At 38.9% G+C, this 24,238-nt stretch overlaps 1 protein-coding gene across 44 annotated transcripts in view; it reads right to left on the bottom strand.

Moving 5' to 3' along the window:
- PCM1 (pericentriolar material 1) overlaps nt 1-24,238 on the bottom strand; it is a 110,441-nt gene that overhangs the window by 11,530 nt on the left and 74,673 nt on the right. For 24 of the 44 annotated variants that reach the window (XM_031669385.1, XM_031669390.1, XM_031669401.1 and 21 more), the window contains 7 exons: nt 10,901-11,047; nt 7,746-7,943; nt 6,820-6,879; nt 6,109-6,238; nt 5,651-5,811; nt 3,492-3,564; nt 2,692-2,948 (listed from right to left, as the gene is read on the bottom strand). In XM_031669385.1, coding sequence (XP_031525245.1) covers nt 2,692-2,948; nt 3,492-3,564; nt 5,651-5,811; nt 6,109-6,238; nt 6,820-6,879; nt 7,746-7,943; nt 10,901-11,047 — 1,026 coding nt within the window. Of the gene's footprint in view, nt 1-1,693; nt 1,825-2,691; nt 2,949-3,491; nt 3,565-5,650; nt 5,812-6,108; nt 6,239-6,819; nt 6,880-7,745; nt 7,944-10,900; nt 11,048-24,238 lie in introns of all 44 variants that reach the window. The other 20 variants (XM_031669392.1, XM_031669396.1, XM_031669398.1 and 17 more) reach the window with 3 other exon arrangements.

Here is a 24,238-nt window from a genome sequence, read left to right as displayed (position 1 = left end):
ATGAGGAAATAGTCTGGCTCAAAACGGGTAGGTCCATTAGAGGACTGGTCAAGAGTGGACAATCTTTTCTTCAATGACCTGTTTACAGACACTGATTTTTTTCTAGTTCTAACGTTCTCTCAAAATGTTCAGCTATGGTGACTAATTTAGCCGTATCAGTGACTTGCCATCCAATCTTGTGTTCAGAGTCTAGTCAGAGACTATTAATGAATAAAACCATAAAAACCATTTCAATTCCCACAGGAAATACTCCCTGCTGTATTTCAAAACCAGAATGTTTAAAAAATGAGGTTTCCAATCTAGCTGTGTAATCAGAAACAGACTGAACTTTTTGGACTAGTCAATCTTCTGTGGAAAGACCATGGGATAGCTTCTAGATGTTTTCCGGTTGCTGTAGTAGCATCTTTTGGGCTATCCACAGAAGTAGCTCTTAAAGGGTTGGCAATACTCTTCTGAGGCTTATGCCATCCTGCCATAGTCATCCATTAACCTGCTTCCGCAGCGGCTAATATCATGCGTATCAACTGACAGAAATCAGGAAGCCCAGGGTCATTCTAATTCTAAATTCCTCAGCAAACTGTTTTGGATTTTCCTTGGGATTTGGAAAATCTTTTGCTATGGCTCTGAGTTCAGCTTTTGACCCAGAAGTAAAAGCAGTTACAGGAGCCAGACCTCGGTGTGCTGGCTGAGGGTCTAACTAAGCAAAGCATTAGCCCAACTTCCTTTCTGTCACATCATCCAGAGTGAAAGGGTAATTGTGCAAAAGAATTAAGATGACTGAACAAATGGGTTATTGGATTCAGAATAATTAGAGGAGGATAAGCAGAGTAACAGGTCAGAGTGAAGTCACTCCCTACATATAATTCATTTTATTTTTGTTGTCAATTCATTGCTTAAGCTTTTCATCTGTCTTATTTGCCTTTAGTAAGGAATCTTTTACAGAGGCAATTTTGGAATTATGTCTTTTAGAAGCCTCTATACACAAATCAAAAATTGCTTCCCACTGTTTCTGAGGCGTTTGGGATCCCTTCTTTTCTAATGTTTCCATAAACAATTTTACCTAGATTAAAACTTCTCCACTGTAACTTTAACTCTTCTCTGATAAAGTGTAACCATTTCTCTAGAAAGCAGTTTCATGTTCATAATTTCTAAACATAAAATTTGCTAGAGTTCTAGAAAGAGGGGTCCCAGACTTCTCAGGTGTTAATTAACCCATAATACTCTATTTTTCTAAACTTCACCTACCTGAGGCTGCCAACTGGACCCAGTCTAGTTACTGTCAAACATCTAGTTCGACCTCTGGATCCAGTAAAAAATAAAATTACTCGGCTGGGTGTGGTGGTTCATGCCTGTAATCCCAGGACTTTCGGAGGCTGAGGCAGGCGGATCATAAGGTCAGGAGATCCAGACCATCCTGGCTAACACAGTGAAACCCTGTCTCTACTAAAAATAGAAAAAAATTAGCCAGGCTTGGTGGCACGTAGCTGTAATCCCAGCAACTCGAGAGGCTAAGTCAGGAGAATCACTTGAACCCGGGAGGCAGAGGTTGCAGTGAGCCAAGATCGCGCCACTGCACTCCAGCCTGGGCAACAGAGCAAGACTCCGTCTCAAATAAAATAAAATAAAATTACTCAAATAAACTCAGAGACCTCAGGACACAAACTGTGGAGCCTGAAATCCGAGAGGGACTTACTCAGGACCTCCAGATGCAGCGAGAAAGCAGTGAGCACAATGGGCACCTTTTGCCTGGTTCCTTGATGCTTCCAGAGGCCACAGGGGGTCTCTTTCAAATCCCACTCTGACACCAAACTGTAAAAGACAAATCTGAGGCACAATAAAATTTTAGAGTTCATTTGAGTAAGAAGCAATTCAGGAACTGGGAACACCAGACCAAAAGAGATTTAGTGTTCCATTGACAAAAATATCAGAGACAAGTATTTATTTGGAAAATGTGGAAGTAAAATAAATTATTTGCTTGGTTTGCAATTAGAAAACTGTCTTTTATCAGGTACCTTCTCAGAAAGTCCCTAGTCATATCCGTATGTTAGCTGGCTACTTATGAGAGGCTGGGGTTAACCTTTGGTTCTAACATAAGCATCTATCAGAAATGACCCAAGTGAAGTTTCACTTATGATTGCAATTTCAGCAAGATTAATTATTTTTAAGGCTTTTGCTTTTCTCTGCTCAAATATTTTTCAGACCTGGGCTCCACTTGAATTTTCATTTAATACTATCATGAGTACAGATTTCCTAGTCTTTCTTTCCTTTTTTAATCATTCACTGTATAAAGATTGTGTTGTCAAACTGTTTTATTTCCTATCTCAAGTGTAAACCTTTAGGTTTACTGAAAATTTGCAATATATTCTAAACAGTTGAGAAGAATAGGTAGTGTAAAGGATAAACGATGATTCATGTACCATTACCACTTCAGATCCGAACTTAACATGAATTCTTTTTATCTCTTTGGTTCTCAAAATTATAAAACATAAAACAGCTCGTGGGTTTTGAGATGGTCATCTTAATTCACTCTTACCCTTCTGCTAAAGTTTAAGTGTGAATTAGAAAAATGTTCCAACATGTTCTAAACCTAAACACAAAATGGTTTACATGCTGAGAATGCTAATCTGAAAAATGAAGAAATACGCACAGAAATGAAAAGTAAAAATATTTGGAAATGTAAATGATACGTACATAGTCATTCACTAACACTGGAGATTCAGTATCAGGACTTCCAGCCAGAGAGCTTTCAGGAGTTTCCTGAGCAGATTTAACTTCTTTGACTCTAGGCACTAAAGGTTCCATTTCAGGTAAAGGTAACGGCAAAGGGTTAGGCTCTGGAGTTGAATCAACAGTAGCAGGTGAGTCCTTATGGGAAGCACTATTTAAAGGTTGCTCATCTTCCAAGATATTGAGGTAACAGGGTTTCACAGGAGAGTTATCTTGGTCATCTGTCATCAAAAGAAAGTCTTAATATTAATGTAATGCAAAAAATGTTAAATTTTACTCTGTATTTTACTAATAAAGACAATATGCATGAGTAAGAGCAATCAAGACACTTGAGACCAAAGAGAAAAGGCAACTACAAATTTTCCTTATCATTGGTTCCCAAATTTAGTTGGTCAAAATCACCTGGGAGCATTTTAAGAATCAAATTCCTGAAATCCACATTTCTAACAAATCAGGACTTTCAGGAACAAGGCCTACAAATGGCTTTTTTAAATCTCCCATATTTTTATCTAAAAATGCTCTTTACAGAATTTTTGTCTGTGCAGGTAAATATTTGTCACCTTTTCTTTATTGTTGTTTACAGAAACAAATTCTTATGTTTTCTACAAAGGATTTATACGGAGAAGAAAAATATACATCAGGTCCAAAGTACTTTCAAACTAAGAATTTGGTGTTTTCTGTTTTTTTTTTTTTTTTTTTTTTTTTAGCTTTTAAGCAAATAAAGGAAATTATCTTAAAATCAAAGACTTATTTAGATTTGTTACCTTTACTAGTGGCTTCTTGTTCCAGTGGGACATTTATGCTTTCTGCTGTCTTCTGAAAGTCATGTTGTAGGACCTAAAAGGGAAAAATGTTTTAATAGCAGGGCCTGAAATATATGGTCACTATAAAAGAGATGATTACCAGTGTGTAGTTTTTGTCCAACCCAAGAACTTCATACAAACAAATTTAAAAGTATCTTCTAAAACTATCTCAAGAAGGAGGCTTTGGTTGTGATTTCAAGATAGCTAAGTTAAAGGGTTTCCTTCTTTTCTAAAAAAACACACACAAAAAATAATACAGCTGAAATAAATAGACTGCATTGTTCATTTTTCTTCAGACTCTAAAAGACACTTAATGCAGCCAAAAAGGGAATGAAGGAGGAAGTGAGGACAGGAAGATGAACAAAGTTAAATGCCTTCAGCAGGGAGAGGAAACAAAAATTGAGATTCACCTCATAACTGTAAGTAACAGATCTAGAAAGGCAGGCATATGATGTTCGGGCAGGAGCTGGTGATGAAACGGTGGTGGTGGTGGTAGTCGTTTAAAACTGTTTAAGGAACATGTGACTACGTAGGTTCTCTCCTTCAACCTCAACAGAAAATGGCAGATTATATTTTAGAGAAATTAAACTAGTGAGCTGCAGACCTGGGGCTACTGGGAGTAGAGGTGGAGAGACAAATGAGGACACAGTAAAGTATCGGATTGGTGTAAAAGTAATTGTGGGTTTTGCCATTGAAAAAACGACCAAAACCACAATTACGTCTGCACCAACCTAAATAGAATACTGAAAACAGAATAATCTAGCGCATGCCTGTAAAACGGTGGGACCTCAGCCCCATTCCCAATCTAGCTTCAGAATACCAGCAGCCAAGCTTATATACTCCAGGCAGGACAGTGAAGGATCCTAATTTGGAGAATCTAAACCACCTCAAAGAAAAGACCAATAGATACTGACATTTACAAGTTTCTAGGAATACGCTGGCTGTCTCCCCAAATGCCCTACCTACAGTGAAGCCCAAAAGAGCCTTAACGTGCTTTTTGGTATATCATTGTTTAATATAAACAACCAAGGTTCAGCAGACATTTGAAAACAGAAGATAATGCTTCTGTGAAATAACAGGGCATTACAAAAAAGTAATAATCAGAAAAAAAACTGTTTAGAAGTTAAAAATATGACAGCTGAAATAAAAATAATTTCATGCAAGTGTTAAAGAAAATCTCTCAAGGTAAAACCAAAAGATAACGAAAAGAGGAGAAAATTAAAAGATTAATCCATGAGTACTAATAATATCTGATAATATTAAGTACAGGAGGAGAGAAAAGAGAAAATGCTGTGGCAGTAATAAACAGAATTTAAAAATTTACCAAGTTGAAAACAATCACTGAGTATCCACTGCAAATAATGAAAAAATACCCCAACAAGGCACATCACAGTAAAATGTCAAACTCCAGAGGAAAAGATCTAGACTAGGGAGGAAAAAAACATAAAAAAGTACCCTTCATCCATAGAATGTATGTTCCAAAACTGTGGATAGTACCAAACCCCATTTATACTGTTTTTCCCCATAAATACTTATCTATGATAAAGTTTAATTTATAAATTGAGCACAGTGAGAGATTAACGACAACTAATAATAAAACAGAACAATTCTCTTGTGCTTTGGGGCCATTAATAAGGGCTGTTTGAACACTGTGATACTGCAAATCTATCTGCTTACCCTAGATGGCTATTAAGTGATTAACAAGCAGGTAGTGTACACAGTGCAGACATGTTGGATAATGGAATGACTCACAACTCAAATAGGAAGGAGTGGGCTGGTGTGAGATTTAATCACACCACTAAAAACAGCGTATAATTTAAAATGTATAAACTATTGGATGGGTGTGGTGGCTCACGTCTGTAATCCCAGAATTTTGGGGGGAGGCTGAGGTGGGAGGATCGCTTGAGCTCAGGAGTTTGAGGATATGAGCAGTGAGCTACAATTACACCACTGCACTCTAGCCCAGAAGACTGAGCAAGACCCTGTCTCTGAAAAACAATTATAAAAAAACCCCTGGTATTTCAGATTTTAATAAGCATATTAATCAGGCTTCCATTCATGAAAGCTGAAAATTTAGAAGGATCTACTTTGAGTAGTTAAAATAAGGCTAATGGGAATACCTGTTCATCATGTTCATTTTCTTCGGTAGCTTCAGTATTAGCCTGAAGGGAAGTCTGGACATCCACGGGGCCTTCTTCAAATTCTTCCATTTCTTCTTCCTCATTTTCATCTTCTCCACTTCCATAATTAGTTAAAGCCTGAGTTTCAGCTTTAGACAAATCTAAGTTGATTAACACACAATTTTTAGTAGATTTCAGCACATAATCTTAACAACGGCTATCATTTATTGCATTCCTGCCTGGCACAGATGCTTTATATACAGTATCTGAAATCTTCAAACAGTATGTATTAGAAAACGTACAGTGCAGAAAGGCCAGATAATTCAGGGTTACAGTGAAATTCAAAATCAGAGTTCTTTGACACTTAATTCTATACTTGTTATACTCCACCAAACTGTTCCAATAAATGACCTACAAAAAACTAAAATATAAAGATAGTACAGAGCCTTTAAACTTACTAATAGACACTGGACATCCTTCACTTTCTTCATCTTCCTCTTGATCAGAAATATCAGATCTTATATTTTTGGGACCGTCATACACCTCAGATGTTTGAGTCTGCTTAACTGTTTCAGTTTCATCCTTGTCCTAGACACAAATATATTTGAGTAATTAATTCCTTAGAGTACATGTGTAAAAGCTATATAGTAAGTCTATCATATTAATAATGATCATTATCTAATAAAAAACACAAAGAACCATTTTTAATAGTCTAGTTTTATTTTTAAAACAAAAAAATCTGTCAGAAAAAAGGTCATTTGATGATACAGTCTGCTTTCAAACATTAAGGTAAAAGCTGTTAAAATAATTTTATATTGTTTCAAAAGCATTATTTTTAGGCTTTTTTTTTTCTTTTTGAGGCAGAGTCTTACTCTGTTGCCAAGGCTGGAATGCAGTGGCATGATCTCAGCTCAATACCATGTCCACCTCCCAGGTTCAAGTAATTCTCCTGCCTCAGCCTCCTAAGTAGCTGGGACTACAGGTGCGCACCACTACATCTGGCTAATTTTTGTATTTTTAGTAAGGACGGGGTTTCACCATGTTGGCCAGGCTGGTCTGGAACTCCTGACCTCATGATCCACCCGCCTTGGCCTCCCAAAGTGCTGGGATTACAGGCTTGAGAGACTGTGCCCAGCCATATTTTTAGGCAAAAATTAATTAGCACATACTTTGTCTTCATCATCAATCTCTCCAGCAGGTGAGCCGTGATCTTCAAGAATCCTTTTGGCCTTTAAAACAAACCAATTACACAGAATTTAGCAATATACTTAGACACATACTTACATATTTAGCAGTTCTCATGTCTAGTACTGGGATTATAGAATACTGGGATTACAGACCTGAGCCTATCCTGTATTGCTTTCTAATCATTTATTACAGTATCATGCTTTTATTTTCTTCAAGCTCTTAGCAATGTCTAAAATTTATTTATATCCAGAAAATAAATATCATGAAAAGTGTGAAATGGATAGCTTGATTTCGTCTACTTTAGATTGTAAGGAAAAAGAGCCATCTCTTTCTATTTGGGTCTTGGCTTGTTTCCTTCTCATAAGAGAGGGTCAGGAAAAGGCTTCCTGGTATGCCTCAAGTTGAGGCAGAATAGTCATCCAATCTCACGTGATCAAAATTAATTTGACAAGGTAGAACAAACTACAGGGATGTAAAACCAAAGCCCTAACTAATAAGCATTTGTGTTAACTGGGAGTGACCTCTGGGTAATGCATATTCTCCAAGAATCTACAGGGATTGATAACAACCATGGCAGGCAGCTGGGTCTGGTCCAGGGCCAGATCCCAGTCCTCCTCTCCTCTTTTGAGACCTGAATACAGGACAGTAATGTGAACTAGTTATCTGACAATTATCTGACAATGTACATTTAACATCAATTTCTGTCTGCATTCCTGATCTTGAGCAACTGCTGTTACTCCTCAAATTCCATAAGTGACTAGCATATGTAATGACTTATAATGTGATTAACTGGTATTACAAAAAACAACTACTTTTGCTGAGGTAAAATGTGATTTCAGTTAATAATAATGATTAAGAACTGTATTTATGTGCCAATTATCCTAAAATCAAAATGAATGTTATCTACCTCTTTGGCGTAAGACTGTATCACTCCAGCTGCTTCTATTTTCCTTTTGCATCTCTGTTTAACAGTTATACTATTATTATCCAAATCTTGCATAAGCTTAAAGAAAGCCAATTCATTGAACAACACTTCAGATATCTCTACAAGAAGATCTTCTCCACAGTCTTTCAGTTTTCTGCCAGCAAATTTTGCCAGTGAATCCTATTTAAACATAAACAAAATAATTTAAAGATAGTGAACTTCAATTACTTTTAAGTACTGAAAAACTTAAAACTAATGTTTATGATTACTAAGGAAAGATAGGTTAGTATTAGTAAAGAATACTGCTATATTACTAAGTAGGAATGTTGTTAGTCCTGCTTAAAGAGTATATACAAGGGAAGGACATATATGGTCATCTATATTTAGTCACTATTTGATGTAACTGCTGGGCACAAATGTATTCAGACAGGGATTTCTGATACCAGAAAGCTCCCTGACAGTACAAGATATACTATTTATTGCTGTAGTATATGTGTAAGTGCTATAAAAGGAAAAGACAAAATCTTCCACCTCTAAATGTACCATTAGTATACTTTTAAACATTCCTTCTTTACTTAAGCCAACCATTCTAATTTAAATTTTTCTTCAAAAGTAAACTTAAGTTCTATTCAAGTTGATATACAGGATCATGTAAAAGAAAACAGGATTTCAAGACCCTCTACATTTATATTATATCAAGGAGGAAATTAAGCCCTGGCAACTTGTACGTTGGTGATTTCTCCTTCTTAGACAATACATTAACTCTCTTAGAAAATACATTAACTCTCTTCCTCATTGTTCTAGTTCTGTAAATGACTAGGAGACATCAGAGACCAGACCTCCTGCCTTCTAACCACTGATCTTTGTTACAGATTAACTGCCTCCTTTACTACGCATTAAGCCTTATAAAGAAAGATGATGAAATTCTCTTAAGCTTCCCTAAACTCTCTCCAGATAAATTAGCAGTCCCCAACCTTTCTGGCACCAGGACCTGGTTTCACAGAAGACAATGTTTCCCTCAAACATAGGTTGGGGGAAGGTTTCAGAATGATTCAAGCACATTACATTGATTATGCCGTTTATTACATTGTAACATATAGTGAAATAACTATACAACTCACCATAATGTAGAATCAGTGGGAGCCCTGAGCTTATTTTCCTGCAACTAGATGATCTCATTTGGGGGTGATGGGAGACAGTGACAGGTCAGGAATTAGATTCTCATAAGGAGCATGTAACCTAGATCCCTCACACGTGCAGTTCACAGAAGGGTTCACTCTCCTATGAGAATCTAATGCTGCTGCTGATCTTACAGGAGGTGGAGCTCAGGCAGTAATGAGAGCCATGAGGAGCAACTGTAAATACAGACGAAGCTTTGCTCACTCGCCTGCTGCTCACCAGCCTGGGGGTTTGGGACCCCTGATATAATGATCCCAAACTTCTGATGTCTATTCTTTGGAATCTGTGCTTCCCAGGCAGCTATCCCTCACACACTGCGCTTGAATCAACTCTCTTTAAAGTAGATTCTGACCCTTTTGATTATTTTAGGTTGAGAATCTTCAAATAAGTATACTCTAGACATTTTTTAGTAAAACCACTCCTCTTTTTCTTTCTAAAAATATGGACTACACTATTTAGCAAACAGGCAAACAACTATGATGTTCAATGCCTAACCCTCTCTCCCACCAAAAGACTATCTTATCTAGTATAATTATGGTAAAAACGTACATATGCTGGGTGCTTTGTGGGAAAAAAAATCCTGAACGGGTTTCAGAAGGAAAAATGTAGAAGACAGTAATTTAAGCTCTAGCTCATAAAAATGTTTCAACACTCTGGGCAATATTTAATATAAATTTACTTTTATTCTTCATGTATGTCCTCTTGTGGAAAAATCAAGAATGGGATAAAAGAAAAGCAGTCAAACCTCAGACTGAGAAAAAAAGTCTTATTTCCAAATTAATGTTTTGGGATCTACCCACAATTATCATAGAAGGCAAAACTGAGGAAGGGCTACATGGATCTTAATAAAAAATATTTAAATGATTATTTATCTTTTAGTGTTATTCTAAAATGGAGGTTCCTACAATGCACAACACCACTGATGTCTTATAGTCCTTATAAATTATCTATTAGTACTAATTACTAATTAGTACTAATGGGGCCAGGACAATTTATACTTTAGTCTTAATACTAACAAAATGGAAAATTACAGCGATATAAATTTGCATCAAGCCCAAGGAAAAAGTTAATACCGATTATCTAAAACCAGTTTAAACAAAGAAAGAAGAAACAAGGCAAAGTTTCATTAGAAAATTTTGTAATAAAGACGAAAAGAAAAATGTGTCACCTAATGTAGAGTAAAAATACATATCACTGAACTGTCTCAATGGGAAAATACTTGGGTAAACATAAAGATGTCTGTCATAAGGAATAAACAAGGTAATTTTATTAACACTAACATGGGATTTCTCAACCTTGGCCCTACTGACATTTAGGACCAGATAATACTTCGTTGTGGGGGACTGTCCCATGTACTGTCAAATGTTTATCAAGATTCTTCCTGGTCTCTACCCATTAGTTGCCAGTACCTGTCCTCCTCTCAGCCCTCCCTACCTTCTTCACACTACTTGCTGTGATAAACAAAATGTCTGCAGACACTGCTAAATGTCTCCCAGTAGGCAAATTCTCCCCCAGTTACTGACTTACTATAATTTAAGCGTACTGATACAGCCTAAAAAGTCTCTACAACCAGCTGGTCTCTGGCTTCCGAAATTTCCCAGATTAGTCAAATTACTTTAGCCAATTATTTTAGAAACAGTCACAGAATACTTTCTAAACATTTCAAACTAAAAACGTTTTCATTGAGAAGATAAACCAAACCAATAAAAGCTTGTAAGAGATATGCCTTAGACATGACCAAATTAAATGAAGATACTAACAGGGCCTAATAATACAATATTATTTTAACCAAGTGACAACCTAAAAAGTATTAAAACATCATCCCAAATGGATGCTAGATTGGATGTCCACCTGAATAAATTGTACAATGCAAGAAAAGGCCTCACTGCGCCCCCGCCCCCCACAAAAACCTTACCACATGGTAAATATTGGTAAATCATACAAGTATAAACTCTTACCTGTAATATACTTCCAAGTTGTTTATGAAAGAACTTTACAAACTCTTTGCTCTCATCATTTTGCTGGGTAAGGGTCAAAACCATGCGCCTTACTGAAGTTAAAAGCTGCGAGGAGCATACTTCATCCATGTGCTCCTGAGAAAAATCCTAGTTGGTTAGAATATAAACTTACCTATTGTTTAAAAAAAGAAAATCAATCCATATAATATAAAATGTTAATTTTTAATTTTCTTGCACAGATGCTCCTCAATTTTCAGATACCCGTTTAGAAATATTCATTCATAAGAAAAGCCAAACTCCTACTTTATTCATACACATTGAGAGGTTTGGCAATTTTGACCCGTGAAAGCAGATGATAAGCCAGTAAAAGAACTGGCTGATCCAGTACTTTTCACCACTTCCTTTCTGTACCTTTCTATACCTTAAGGAGAACTATTCATGCTACAGCTTCCATTTTGCCAATCTTTCTGTTTTCAGTTAATTTCAAATACTCTTACAAGCATACTCACCTTCTACCCAATTCCCTATTATTTTCTAACTCAGGGTTTCTCAACCTTCGCATTATTGACATCCTGTGCATTGCAGGATATTTAGCATCATCCTGGCCTCTACCCACTAGATGCCAGTAACACCTCCTCCCTACACCACCTCAACAACTAAAAATATCTTTCGACATTCTGAAATGTCTTGAGGGTTAACATCACCCCCTTGCTACTTTCTTAACAAATCACTTCAGTCAAGTGTCTCTTCTTAAACTTTCTTAAGAAGCAGGTGTGAGCTACAAAATAATATGAATCACGGTTAAGTTTCTGAGGTCAACCCCATAAATCATCCATATCAAGTAATCTCAAGGTTCTAATCCTTCTTCTTCTTATAAATCCATTTAAGCAAATCCTATAATCTTTTTCAGTTCAGTTTTCTCCCCACCCCATAAAATTTACAAAATAAGGGAGCCAAACTAGATGATGTTCAAGGTCCCTTCTCAGACTTAAGCTCATTTAAAATAATGTATGTGTCAAGACAGGTGACTAAAAAAAAAACAAAAAAGCTGTGCCTGTCTTCAGAGAGTCAAATACTAATGCAGGAGTCAGATATGTACATAAATAATCACTATAAGCTCTGTGCTGTCTGGTAGATAACACTTTTTTAACTGCAGGGATTCTCATTTATCACAAAATACAGTGGCTCACAGAAGACATTACTTACTGAACAAATAAAAAAATTTTTTTTTTTTTTTTTTTTGAGACGGAGTCTTGCTCTGTCGCCCAGGCTGGAGTGCAGTGGCGCGATCTCGGCTCGCTGCAAGCTCCGCCTCCCAGGTTCACGCCATTCTCCTGCCTCAGCCTCCGGAGTAGCTGGGACTACAGGCGCCCGCCACCTCGCCCGGCTAGTTTTTTCGTATTTTTTAGTAGAGACGGGGTTTCACCGTGTTAGCCAGGATGGTCTCGATCTCCTGACCTCGTGATCCGCTCGTCTCGGCCTCCCAAAGTGCTGGGATTACAGGCTTGAGCCACCGCGCCCGGCCATAAATATTTTTTAAAAGCACCCACCAGGTGCTCTAAGGAGCTATAGGAGCATATTGGAGACAACAACAAATATTTTTGAAGAAATATTTCAGTCAGGCAGAAAAGAGTTAAAGTATTTTACATCTTGGATAGATAAGACAACTTGTACAAACGGCTAATATGTGAAAAAGTAAAAGTAGATACGGGAAATGCTGAATAATGTGAAGTGAATGTACTAGATGGAGAGTAGCTAGGACGGGAAAGCACACCAGATCCAGCGGTGAAGCCGCTTGAAGACTAAGGAGTTTGGGTAGGATATGGCTTAGTAAAAATGCACTTCATGCCTACTTCATGCCTATTACGACAGGTAGTCTAAGCAAAAGGTAAGAACATGAATTTAGGTTATGCTACTGGAAAGAAGAAAGTGAAGTGAAACTGATGACCCAAAGGAGAAGAACACATTTTTGACTCACTAGTAATGGCATGAAGAGAGTCAAGAAGTCTAACTCAGGTGACTGGGTATAATGCTGCCTGGGCATAATTAACAAAAAAAGTTCTACAGTCCTACAAAAAAACTCAAGATTTGAAGTGAAATGAGACATCATAAATAGTTAAAATCAGATTATTAGTTCTACTCTGTTTACTTGCCTCAGAAACTTTTTGAAATGCTAAATTATTTATTATTTCATTTCCTCATGAAACGAAATCACTTAAATCAGGGCTATACAGGTAAAGTGAGGAGGAACAATTTAGATTTTAAACAAGGTAACAAGATAAGTCGTGTGTTTTAGGTAACTCTAGAAATGCCAGTAGCGCTTAAAAGGTCAAGTGGAAAACCTATTAAAGAGTGTCACTAGCCAATTTAGCCAGCTAAAATACCATTAATTTCCTAACATCTTAGACATTTAAGAAAAATCACTTTAAAAAAAAGTAATGCTTTTAAATTCAAGACTTTTTAAACATTTCAGAAAATCAAGGTGATTTCTATTTTGCTCAAGTATTAAATATTTTATTATATGACAGTTTCTGAGCACATAATATGTAACTTACATAATTTTTCCATCAAATCAGACACAAAATAGTAAAAACAATCAATTTCCTAATTGAAGGCTACACTCCCTAAGCATAAAGATAAATCATTCAGTTTTTTTAACCCTTATAAAATAACTGTATATATCAAATAAATATTACTACAATTATACCTAATTTAGTTTTTAAAAGACATGTTTACAAGTATTTATTGTACTATTAATGCTAAAATTTCGGCCTAAGATGAAAGCAAGCAACAACCGAGAAAATTTAAATCAATTCACTTGAGGCAATGGTTTCAAACTCTGAGATAAAAATCTATTTTAAAAATCTACATTCTTGCCGGGCGCGGTGGCTCACGCCTGTAATCCCAGCACTTTGGGAGGCCGAGGCGGGCGGATCACAAGGTCAGGAGATCGAAACCACGGTGAAACCCCGTCTCTACTAAAAATACAAAAAATTAGCCGGGCGCGGTTGTGGGCGCCTGTAGTCCCAGCTACTCGGGAGGCTGAGGCAGGAGAATGGCGTGAACCCGGGAGGCGGAGCTTGCAGTGAGCCGAGATTGCGCCACTGCACTCCAGCCTGGGCGACAGAGCGAGACTCCGTCTCAAAAAAAAAAAAAAAAAAAAAAAAAAATCTACATTCTTAAAATTTATAAGTATATTCTTTTATGGAAGGTAAATATATACATAGATTTATAAGTAACAGGAAATAAATTCACAGAACAGTTGGTAAAACTGATATATTTATGCCTTATCCCTCAAATTCTTTTTATCCAGTATCTTAAGTACTTCTTGGCTGTAGGTACTATGAGATACTATTCTAGGGAGGAGATACAAGTAATTATGATCCTTTGTCATAAGTGCTATAATGAAGGCATGAACCCAGTATCTCAGGAAGAGTGAAGAGAGGAAGGAATTCTGCCTGTAAACACATGCAACAACATTTGCACTGGCTCCTGAAAAACAGGAGAAACTGACAGAGGAAGAGGAGAAGGTCATTCTCCGTAAAAGACACAATGTGGGCGATGTGCCTTTTTCAATCATGTCAAGTACGACACAAGGTTTAAGAGACCAGACCATGCTGTAAAAGGTTTTGTGAGTGATACTGAACCTGGTCTTTATCCTATGGGTCAGCTGTTTTCACACTTACAGAGTCTAAAGAGCTCAACTACAGTTGAGGGTTGAAGAGTCCAGTCATTTATTAATTCATTAATGTTTACTGAGTGTCTACGATGTGCAGTTATTATTTTCGGACAGTGACCAAAACAGATCAACATCTCAGACGTCATGGATCTTGTATTTTAGTATGGAGAGGCAGATAAATATTACATAGGTGAAAGGTGGCATGCAAGCATTATGAAGGTAAAGGAAAGCAGGTAAAGGATAAGGGAGAGGTTTACTCAGCAACAGTTAACATTTGACCAAACACTTGAGGAGTTCAAGAGAACAAGCCATGCAGGTAGGTATCTGAAGGAAGAGCATTCCAGGTAGAGGTATTAGCAAGTGCCAAGGCCTTAGAAGTGCTAACAACTCTACTAGGAGGGTTGAAAGGTTAGAAGCAGCAGCAAAAGGACAGTAAGGCCGTTTAGGAACTATTGCAATTGCCCAGAACAAGGCTGTTTCTGTTTTTAGATGGAATAATCTGGACACTATCAGCTGACTTTTTCCTCTGTTGTAAAGTCAGATACTCTGCTGTATCTTCAGAGAAAGCAGTTTGTACAGGTGCTTTCTCAAAGATCTCTCTTCTCTCAAAACATTTCAAAAAAAGCAATTACTTCTGCTGAGGGAAGAAATATAAGCACACTGAAAGCAATTCTCTGTGGTACATGTCTTACCAAGAGAAGTATAAGTACGTTATACGAAACTAGCCCAGTGACAATGTATTTTGTAGTTTACCATATCTGGATGAAAAGATAACAATTACTTTTCACTTCTAATTGTTAAAATTTCCATTTTAAATTAGAATGTAATGAGTGCCATCTCAGAAATAAGTCCTGTCTTCCTATTCCATTTGTTGCACGTCTCCATCTGCCCTGATCAATGTTATTAAATAAAATTAACAGTACTGCTTACCAGTCTGACACTTTCAATGTTGATGGAAATATAAACTGGTTAGTTTCTCTGAAGGACAATTTAGCATGTCTCAAAAGCTTTAAAAATGTTTATGACCTTTGAACTAAAAATTTTGTGTCTAAAAATTGTTTCTAAAGAAACAAAAGTAAACAGATTATCCTCAATCATTGAAGAAGTGTTTATAATAGTGGAAAAGAAACCAGAATAAACACAAATATTTAACAATAGGGACTGAAAAATTAATTAATAGAAAATTGTATTCTATGACTACTTGACCTCATAGCAGCCATCAACATAACTAACTCCTTGCAGTCCTTCTTGGTCAACTCTGGCTCTGCTTTTGTACAACTTACAAATGCTGAATCACCTGGTCCCACATCCCAGTTGAAGGCCTCTGTCTATTCTCACATCAAATGACCTGGCTTTAGGCAGCAGCTACATGCTATAAACTACCTTATGTCTATCTCCAGCTGTGCCTGGAATTCGCTGAGTAACCAAATGACTACTTGGCTGCTCTCTGGTTGTCTAAAAGACAGTTCAATTTTTTTTTTTTTTTTTTGAGGCGGAGTCTCGCTCTGTCGCCCAGGCTGGAGTGCAGTGGCGCGATCTCGGCTCACTGCGAGCTCCGCCTCCCGGGTTCCCGCCATTCTCCTGCCTCAGCCTCCCGAGTAGCTGGGACTACAGGCGCCGCCACCACGCCCGGCTAGTTTTTTGTATTTTTAGTAGAGACGGGGTTTCACTGTGTTAGCCAGGATGGTCTCGATCTCCTGACCTCGTGATCCGCCCGTCTCGGCCTCCCAAAGTGCTGGGATTACAGGCTTGAGCCACCGCGCCCGGCCAAGACAGTTCAATTTTAAAGTCCAAAATAAAACTCTCAGCTGGCACGGTGGCTCGAGCCTATAATCCCAGCACTTTGGGAGGCCCAGGCGGGTGCATCACTTGAGGTCACAAGTTCAAGGCCAGCGTGGTCAACATAGGGAAACACCATCTCTACTAAAAATACAAAAATAAGCCGGGCATGGTGGCACGCACCTGTAGTCCCAGCTACTTGGGAGGCTGAGGCAGGAGAATCACTTAAACCAAGGAGGCAGAGGTTACAGTAAGCCGAGGTCGCGCCATTGCATTCCAGCCTGGGTAATAGAGTGAGCCTCTGTTTCAAACCACCGCCGCCCCCCCCCCACCAAAAAAGAACTCTTCATCTCCCCCTTCTCCCAAGCCTTCTTCATTTCAGTAAATCGTATTTCCTCCCAGCCAGTTTTCTCTATCTCCCGACACTCTAACCATTAGTAGGACCTACTGATTTCCTAACTATATCCCAATTATGTATTTCTTTACACCACCCGAATCTAAGCCGTTATCATTTCTCTTCTGGTCTCACTGCACTCCTGACCCCCTTATAATCAATTTTCTAAAAACAAAGCAGACTTAGTTTCTCTCCTGCTTAAAACCTTCTAGGAGTTTCCCTTCAAACTTTGAGCAAAGTCCAAACTTCTAATCATGGCCTGTAATACTTTACACAATTAGCCCTCGCCTCCCTTTCAACTTAGTCTCATACAAATATCCTCCAACCATATAGGCTTTCCCTCTACTTCCTTCAACATGTGAAGCTAATTCCTACCTTAAGGCCATTGCACTCTGTCTGGAATCATCCTGGTTTACACTGGCTCCTCAGTCATGTCTCTGCTTAAATGTTCCCTCATTAGAAGCTTTCCCTGATCACCCAATATAAAACAGACACCATCATATTGTCAAATTTTAATTATGTGCATGGCCCGTATCATTACCTGATATACAGTTACTTAAATGTCTTATATTTACTTATGTTACTTCAGTCTATATTCCTACTCTAGCATGCAAGCTCCATGAGAGCAAAGGCCTTGTTCACTGCTAGGTCTGCCAAACCTGGCATTAAGTAGGCATTTTATAAATATTTTGGAATGAATGTTGTGGAACCATTAAAAAAAAAAAAAAAAGACAGGGGTGGAGCAAGATGGCAGAACAGAAGCCTCTACCAATCATCTTCCCCTTCTGGAACACCAAATTTTAACAACTACACACCAAAAAAAGCACCATTATAAGAATAAAAACCAGGTGAGTAATGATGGTACTTGCTTTTAACGTCGTATTGCTGAAAGGGGCACTAAAGAGGGTAGGAAAGACTGTCTCGAATTGCTGACGCCACCCTTCCTCCAACCCCAGGCAGCACTGACTGCAGCAGTGCAAGTGACACCTTCTGCTTCAGGAGACGAGAGCAAGGAATAAAAAGGACTTTGTGTTGCATCTTGCATACGAGGTCAGCTCCAGCTACAGCAGGACAGAGGCAGAGTCGTGAGGTCCCCATTCCAGGCCCTAGCTCCAAGATGACATTTTTAGACACACTCTGGCCCAAAAGGAAATCCACTGCCTTAAAGGGAAGGACCCAGTCCTGGAAGGCTTAATCTTGGCTTAATCTTAACCTGCTGACTAAAGAGGCTTTGGACCTTGAATAACTGACAGTGACACCCATGTAGTATGCCACGGGCCTTGGGTGAGACTCAGAGATGTTCTGGCTTCAGGTGAGGCCCAACGTATACTGAGCTGTGGTGGCTATGGTGAAAGATTCCTTCTGCTTGAGAAAAGGAGAGGAAAAAGGGGACTTTGTCTGGCACCTGAGGTACCAGTGTGATCACACTGGGGTAGAGCACTAAGCAGGCTCTTGGGATCCACAATTCAAGAACTTGGCACCTGCCCTGGGCCAGAGGAGAGCCCACTGCCCTGAAGGGTGAGTCCCAGGCCTGGCAGCATTCACCACAAGCTGACTAAAAAGCCCTTGGGCTTTAAATGAATGTTAGCAGAACTCATGGGCCGGTGGTGGTGGTGGCAGCCACCAGGAGAGGCTCTGCTGCCTATGGAAAGCAGAGGTAAGAGTGGGAAGGACTTTGTCTTGTGGCTTTAAGGCCAGGTTAGCCACAGTAGGACAGAATACCAGGTAGATGTCTAAGCTCAAGGATGTAATCTGTGGACCCGATAGGGACCTGGGGGAACTCACTGCCCTGAAGGGAAAGACACAAACCCGGCTGGCTTCCCCACCTTTTAATGGTAGGAGCCCTACGGCCTTGAGCGAATTTAGGCGGTAGCCAGGGAGCGGTTACAGAGGGTCTTGGGCAAGCCTCAGTGCTGTGCTGTGCTGGCTTTAGGTATGACCCAGCATAGTCCCAGGGGTAGTCACCATACAGGTGCCTCCATCACCCCATCTCCAGCTCCAGGCATTTCATAACAGAGATTCCACTTATTTGAGAAAAAATAAAGGAAGAGAACAAAAGTTTCCGCCTGGTAATTCAGAGAATTATTCTGGATCTTATCCAAAATCACCAAAGTGGTACACCTCTACGAGTCTGCAAAAACCACAGTGTTTTTGGGCTTGGGACCCAAGTCCCTTTGAATACCTGGAAAGCTTTCCCAAGAAGAATGGCACAAACAAGCCCAAACTGTGAGGCCTACAAAAAATATCTAACTCTCAATGCCCAGACACCGACAAACATCCACAAGCATCAAGGTCATACAGAAAATCATGACCTCAACAAAGGGACCAAATAAGGCACTAGTGGCCAATCCAGGAGAAACAGAGAGATGTGACCTTTCAGACAGAGAATTCAAAATAGCTGTTTTGAGGAAACTCAAAGAAATTCAAGATAGGAAGGGAATTCAGATTTTTTTTTTTTTTTCAGACGGAGCCTTGCTCTGTCACCCAGGCTAGGGTGCAGTGGCACAAGCTTGGCTCGCTGCAACCTCCACCTCCCGGGTTCAAGCGATTCTCCTGCCTCAGCCTCCCGAGTAGCCATCATTATAGATGCGTACCACCATGTCCAGCTATTTTTTTTTTTTGTATGTTGTGGTAGACGCGCGGTTTCACTGTGTTGACCAGGCTGCTCTCAAATTCCTGACCTCAAGTAATCACCCGCCTCGGCCTCCCAAAGTGCTGGGATCACAGGTGTGAGCCATAGCACCTGGCTGGGAATTCAGAATTCTGTATTCATAGATAAATTTAACAAACAGATTGAAATAATTTAAAAGAATCAAGCAGAAATTCTAGAGCTGAAAAACGCAACTGACATACTAAAGAATGCATCAATCTCTTAATAGAATTGATCAAGCTAAATAATTAGCTTGAAGATAGGCTCTTTGAAAACACAATTTGAGGAGACAAAAGAAAAAAAATAAAAAACAATAAAGCACACCTACAGGATCTGGAAAATAACCTCAATAAGACAAATCTAAGTTATTGGCCTTAAAGAGGGGGTAGAGAGAGACAGGTAGGAAGATTAACAACATTCAAGTACAAGAAGGTTACAGAAAACCAAGATAGTTTAATTCAAACAAGACTATCTCATGGCATTTAATAATCAAACTCGCAAACATGAAGGATAAAGGTCCCTAAAAGCGGCAAGAGAAAAGAAACAACATATAATAGAGTTCCAATATATCTGACAGTAGACTTGTCACTAGAATCCTTACAGGTCAGGAGACAGTGTCATGACATATTTCCAGTGCTGAAGGAAGAAAACTTTTACCCTAGAATAGTATATCCAGAAAAAATATCCTTCAAACATGAAGGAGAAATACCTTCCCAGACAAAAGCTGAGGGATTTCATCAACACCAGACTTGTCTGACAAGAAATACTAAATATTAAATACTTTCTTTCCATCTAAAAGAAGACATTAATGAGCAATAAGATATCATGTGAAGGTACAAAACTCACCGGTAATAGAAAGTACACAGAATATTATAACACTGTAATTGTGGTGTGTAAACTACTCTTAAGTGGAAAGACAAAATGATGATCAATATAAAATCAAATACATATATATCAATATAAAATATATATTATCAATATAAAACCAATCAAAAATAGTACTACAACAACTTTTCAAGACATAGTACAATAAGATATAAAGAGAAACAACAAAAAGTTAAAAAGCAGGAGAACAAAGTTAACATTTACATGAGTTTTCATTTTGTTAGCTTGTTTGTTTATGCAGTCAGTGTTATCATCAGTTTAAAATACTGGGTTACAAGACAGTATTTGCAATCCTCATGGTAACCTCAAATCCAAAAGAATATATGTAACAGACATGAAAACAATAATGCATGTTAAAAAACAAGAAAAGCATGAGCAAACCAAACCCAAAATAGAAGAAATAATAAAGATCAAAGCAGAAATAAATGAAATTGAAATAAAGAAAACACAAAAGAGCAACGAAACAAAAAGTTGGTATTTTAAAAGATACATAAAATTGGCAAACCATTAACCAGACTAAGAAATAAAAGATAAAAAACCCAAATAATATCAGAGATGAAAAGGGAGACATTACAACCAATACCTCGGAATTCAACAATACATTAAAAAGACGATCCATCATGACCAAGTGGGATTTATCCCAGGGATGCAAGGATGGTTCAACATAGGTAAATCAATCATTGTAATATATATTGTCAACAGAATGAAGGACAAAATCCATATGATCATTTTAACCGATGCTGAAAAACCATCTGATTCCTGATAAAAGCCCTCAAAAAACTGGGTATAGAAAAAACATACCTCAACATACTAGAATCCATATACAACAGACCCACAGCTAATATTATACAAAATGGGGAAAAACTAAAACCCATTCCTTTATGATCTGGAACACAATAGGGATGCCCACTTTCACCACTGTTATTCAACATAGTCCTGCAAGTCCTAGCTAGACTAGTCCTACCTAGTAATCAGACAAGAGAAAGAAATAAAGGGAATCCAAATTAGAAAGGAAGAATCAAATTATCCTTGTTTGTTTATAATATATATAATCTTATACTTGGAAAAGCCTAAAGACTCCACAAGAATACTATTAGAACCGATCAACAAATTCAGTAAAGTTGCAGCATATAAAGTCAACACACAAAAATCAGCAGCATTTCCATATGCCAACAGTAATCTCATTTACAACAGACACAAATAAAATTAAATATCTAAGAATTAACCAAATAAGTGAAAGATCTCTACAATGAAAACTATAAAACACTGATGAAAAGAAATTTTAAAAGACACAAAAATGGAAAGATATTCCATGTTCATGGATTGGAAAATCAGTATTCTTAAAATGTCTGGGAATAGGAACAGCTCCAGCCTCCAGCTCCCAGCGTGAGCGACACAGAAGACGGGCGATTTCTGCATTTTCAACTGAGGTACCGGGTTCATCTCATTAGGGCATGTTGGACAGTTGGCCCTGGTCCGTGGGTGCAGCCCCACCAGCGACAGCTGAAGCAGGGCGAGGCATCGCCTCACCTGGGAAGCGCAAGGGGTAAGGGAATTCCTTTTCCTAACCAAAGGAAATTGAGACACACAACACCTGGAAAATCGGGTAACTCCCACCCGAATACCGCGCCTTACCAAGGGTCTTAACAAACAGCACACCAGGAGATTATATCCCACACCTGGCCCAGAGGATCCCATGCCCACGGAGCCTCCCTCATTGCTAGCACAGCAATCTGAGATCTAACTGCAAGGCGGCAATGAGGCTGGGGGAGGGGCACCCGCCATTGCTGAGGCTTAAGTAGGTAAACAAAGCCACCGGGAAGCTCGAATTGGGTGGAGCCCACCGCAGCTCAAGGAGGCCGGCCTGCCTCTATAGACTCCTCCTCTGGGTACAGGGCATAGCTAAACAAAAAGCAGCAGAAACCTTGACAGAGGTAAATGCCCCTGTCTGACAGCTTTTAAGGCAGCAGTGGATATCCCAGCACGGAGGCTGAGATCTGAGAACAGACAGACTGCCTGCTCAAGTGGGTCCCTGACCCAAGTGGCCTAACTAGGAGACATGCCCCACTAGGTGCAGACCGACACCTCACACCTCACGTGGCAGGGTACACCCCTGAGACGAAGATTCCAGAGCAACAATCAGACAGCAACACTCGCTGTTCACCAATATTCTATCTTCTGCAGCCTCTGCTGCTGACACTCAGGCAAACAGGGTCTGGAGTGGACCTCAAGCAAACTCCAACAGACCTACAGCTGAGGGTCCTGACTGTTAGAAGGAAAACTAACAAACAGAAAGGACACCCACACCAAAAACCCATCAGTACATCACCATCGTCAAAGACCAAAGGCAGATAAAACCACAAAGATGGGGGAAAAGCAGGGCAGAAAAGCTGGAAATTCAAAAAATCAGAGCGCATCTCCCCCTCCAAAGGAACGCAGCTCATCACCAACAATGGAACAAAGCTGGACGGAGAATGACTTTGACAAGTCGAGAGAAGAAGGCTTCAATCGATCAAACTTCTCAGAGCTAAAGGAGGAACTACATAACCAGTGCAAAGAAACTAAACACCTTGAAAAAAGAATGGATGAATGGATAACTAATCAATGCAGAGAAGACCTTAAAAGAACTGATAGAGATGAAAACCATAACACAAGAACTACATGACAAATGCACAAGCTTCAGTAACCGACTTGATCAACTGGAAGAAAGAGTATCAGTAATTGAAGATCAAATGAATGAAATGAAGCGAGATGAGAAGTGTAGAGAAAAAAGAGTAAAAAGAAATGAACAAAGCCTCCAAGACATATGGGATTATGTGAAAAGACCAAATCTACGTCTGATTGGTGTGCCTGAAAGTGATGGGGAAAATGGAACCAAGTTGGAAAACACTCTGCAGGATATCATCCAGGAGAACTTCCCCAACCTAGAAAGGCAGGCCAACATTCAAATTCAGGAAATACAGAGAATGACACAAAGATACTCCTCAAGAAGCGCAATTCCAAGACACACAATTGTCAGATTCACCGAAGTTGAAATGAAGGAAAAAATGTTAAGGGCAGCCAGAGAGAAAGGTCAGGTTACACACAAAGGGAAGCCCATCAGACTAACAGCAGATCTCTTGGCAGAAACTCTCCAAGCCAGAAGAGAGTGGGGGCCAATATTCAACATTCTTAAAGAAAAGAATTTTAAGCCCAGAATTTCATATCCAGCCAAACTAAGTATCATAAGTGACAGAGAAATAAAATCCTTTACAGACAAGCAAATGCTTAGAGATTTTGTCACCACCAGGCCTGCCCTACAAGAGATCCTGAAGGAAGCACTAAACATGGAAAGGAACAACAGGTACCAGCCATTGCAAAAACACGTCAAAATGTAAAGTCAATCAATGCTAGGAAGAAACTGCATCAACTAGCGAGCGAAATAACCAGCTAATATCACACTGACAGGATCAAGTTCACACATAACAATATTAACCTTAAATGTGAATGGACTAAATGGTCCAGTTAAAAGACACAGACTGGCAAATTGGATAAAGAGTCAAGACCCATCAGTTTGCTGTATTCAAGAGACCCATCTCACACGCAGAGACATACATAGGCTCAGAATAAAGGGATGGAGGAAGATCTACCAAGCAAATGGAAAACAAAAAAAGCAGGCGTTGCAATCCTAGTCTCTGATAAAACAGACTTTAAACCATCAAAGATCAAAAGAGACAAAGACGACCATTACATAATGGTAAAGAGATCAATTCATCAGGAAGAGCTAACTATCCTACATATATGCACCCAATACAGGAGCACCCAGATTCATAAAGGAAGTCCTTAGAGACTTACCAAGAGACTTAGAGACTCCCATACAATAATAATGGGAGACTTTAACACCCCACTGTCAACATTAGACAGATCAACGAGACAGAAAGTTAACAAGGATATCCAGGAATTGAACTCATC

This window comes from Papio anubis, chromosome 8 (assembly GCF_008728515.1).
Source record: "Papio anubis isolate 15944 chromosome 8, Panubis1.0, whole genome shotgun sequence".
Classification (NCBI taxonomy): Eukaryota; Metazoa; Chordata; class Mammalia; order Primates; family Cercopithecidae; genus Papio; species Papio anubis.
The sequence above is the reverse complement of the archived record's forward strand: the minus strand, read 5'-3'. Positions and strand labels throughout refer to the sequence as shown.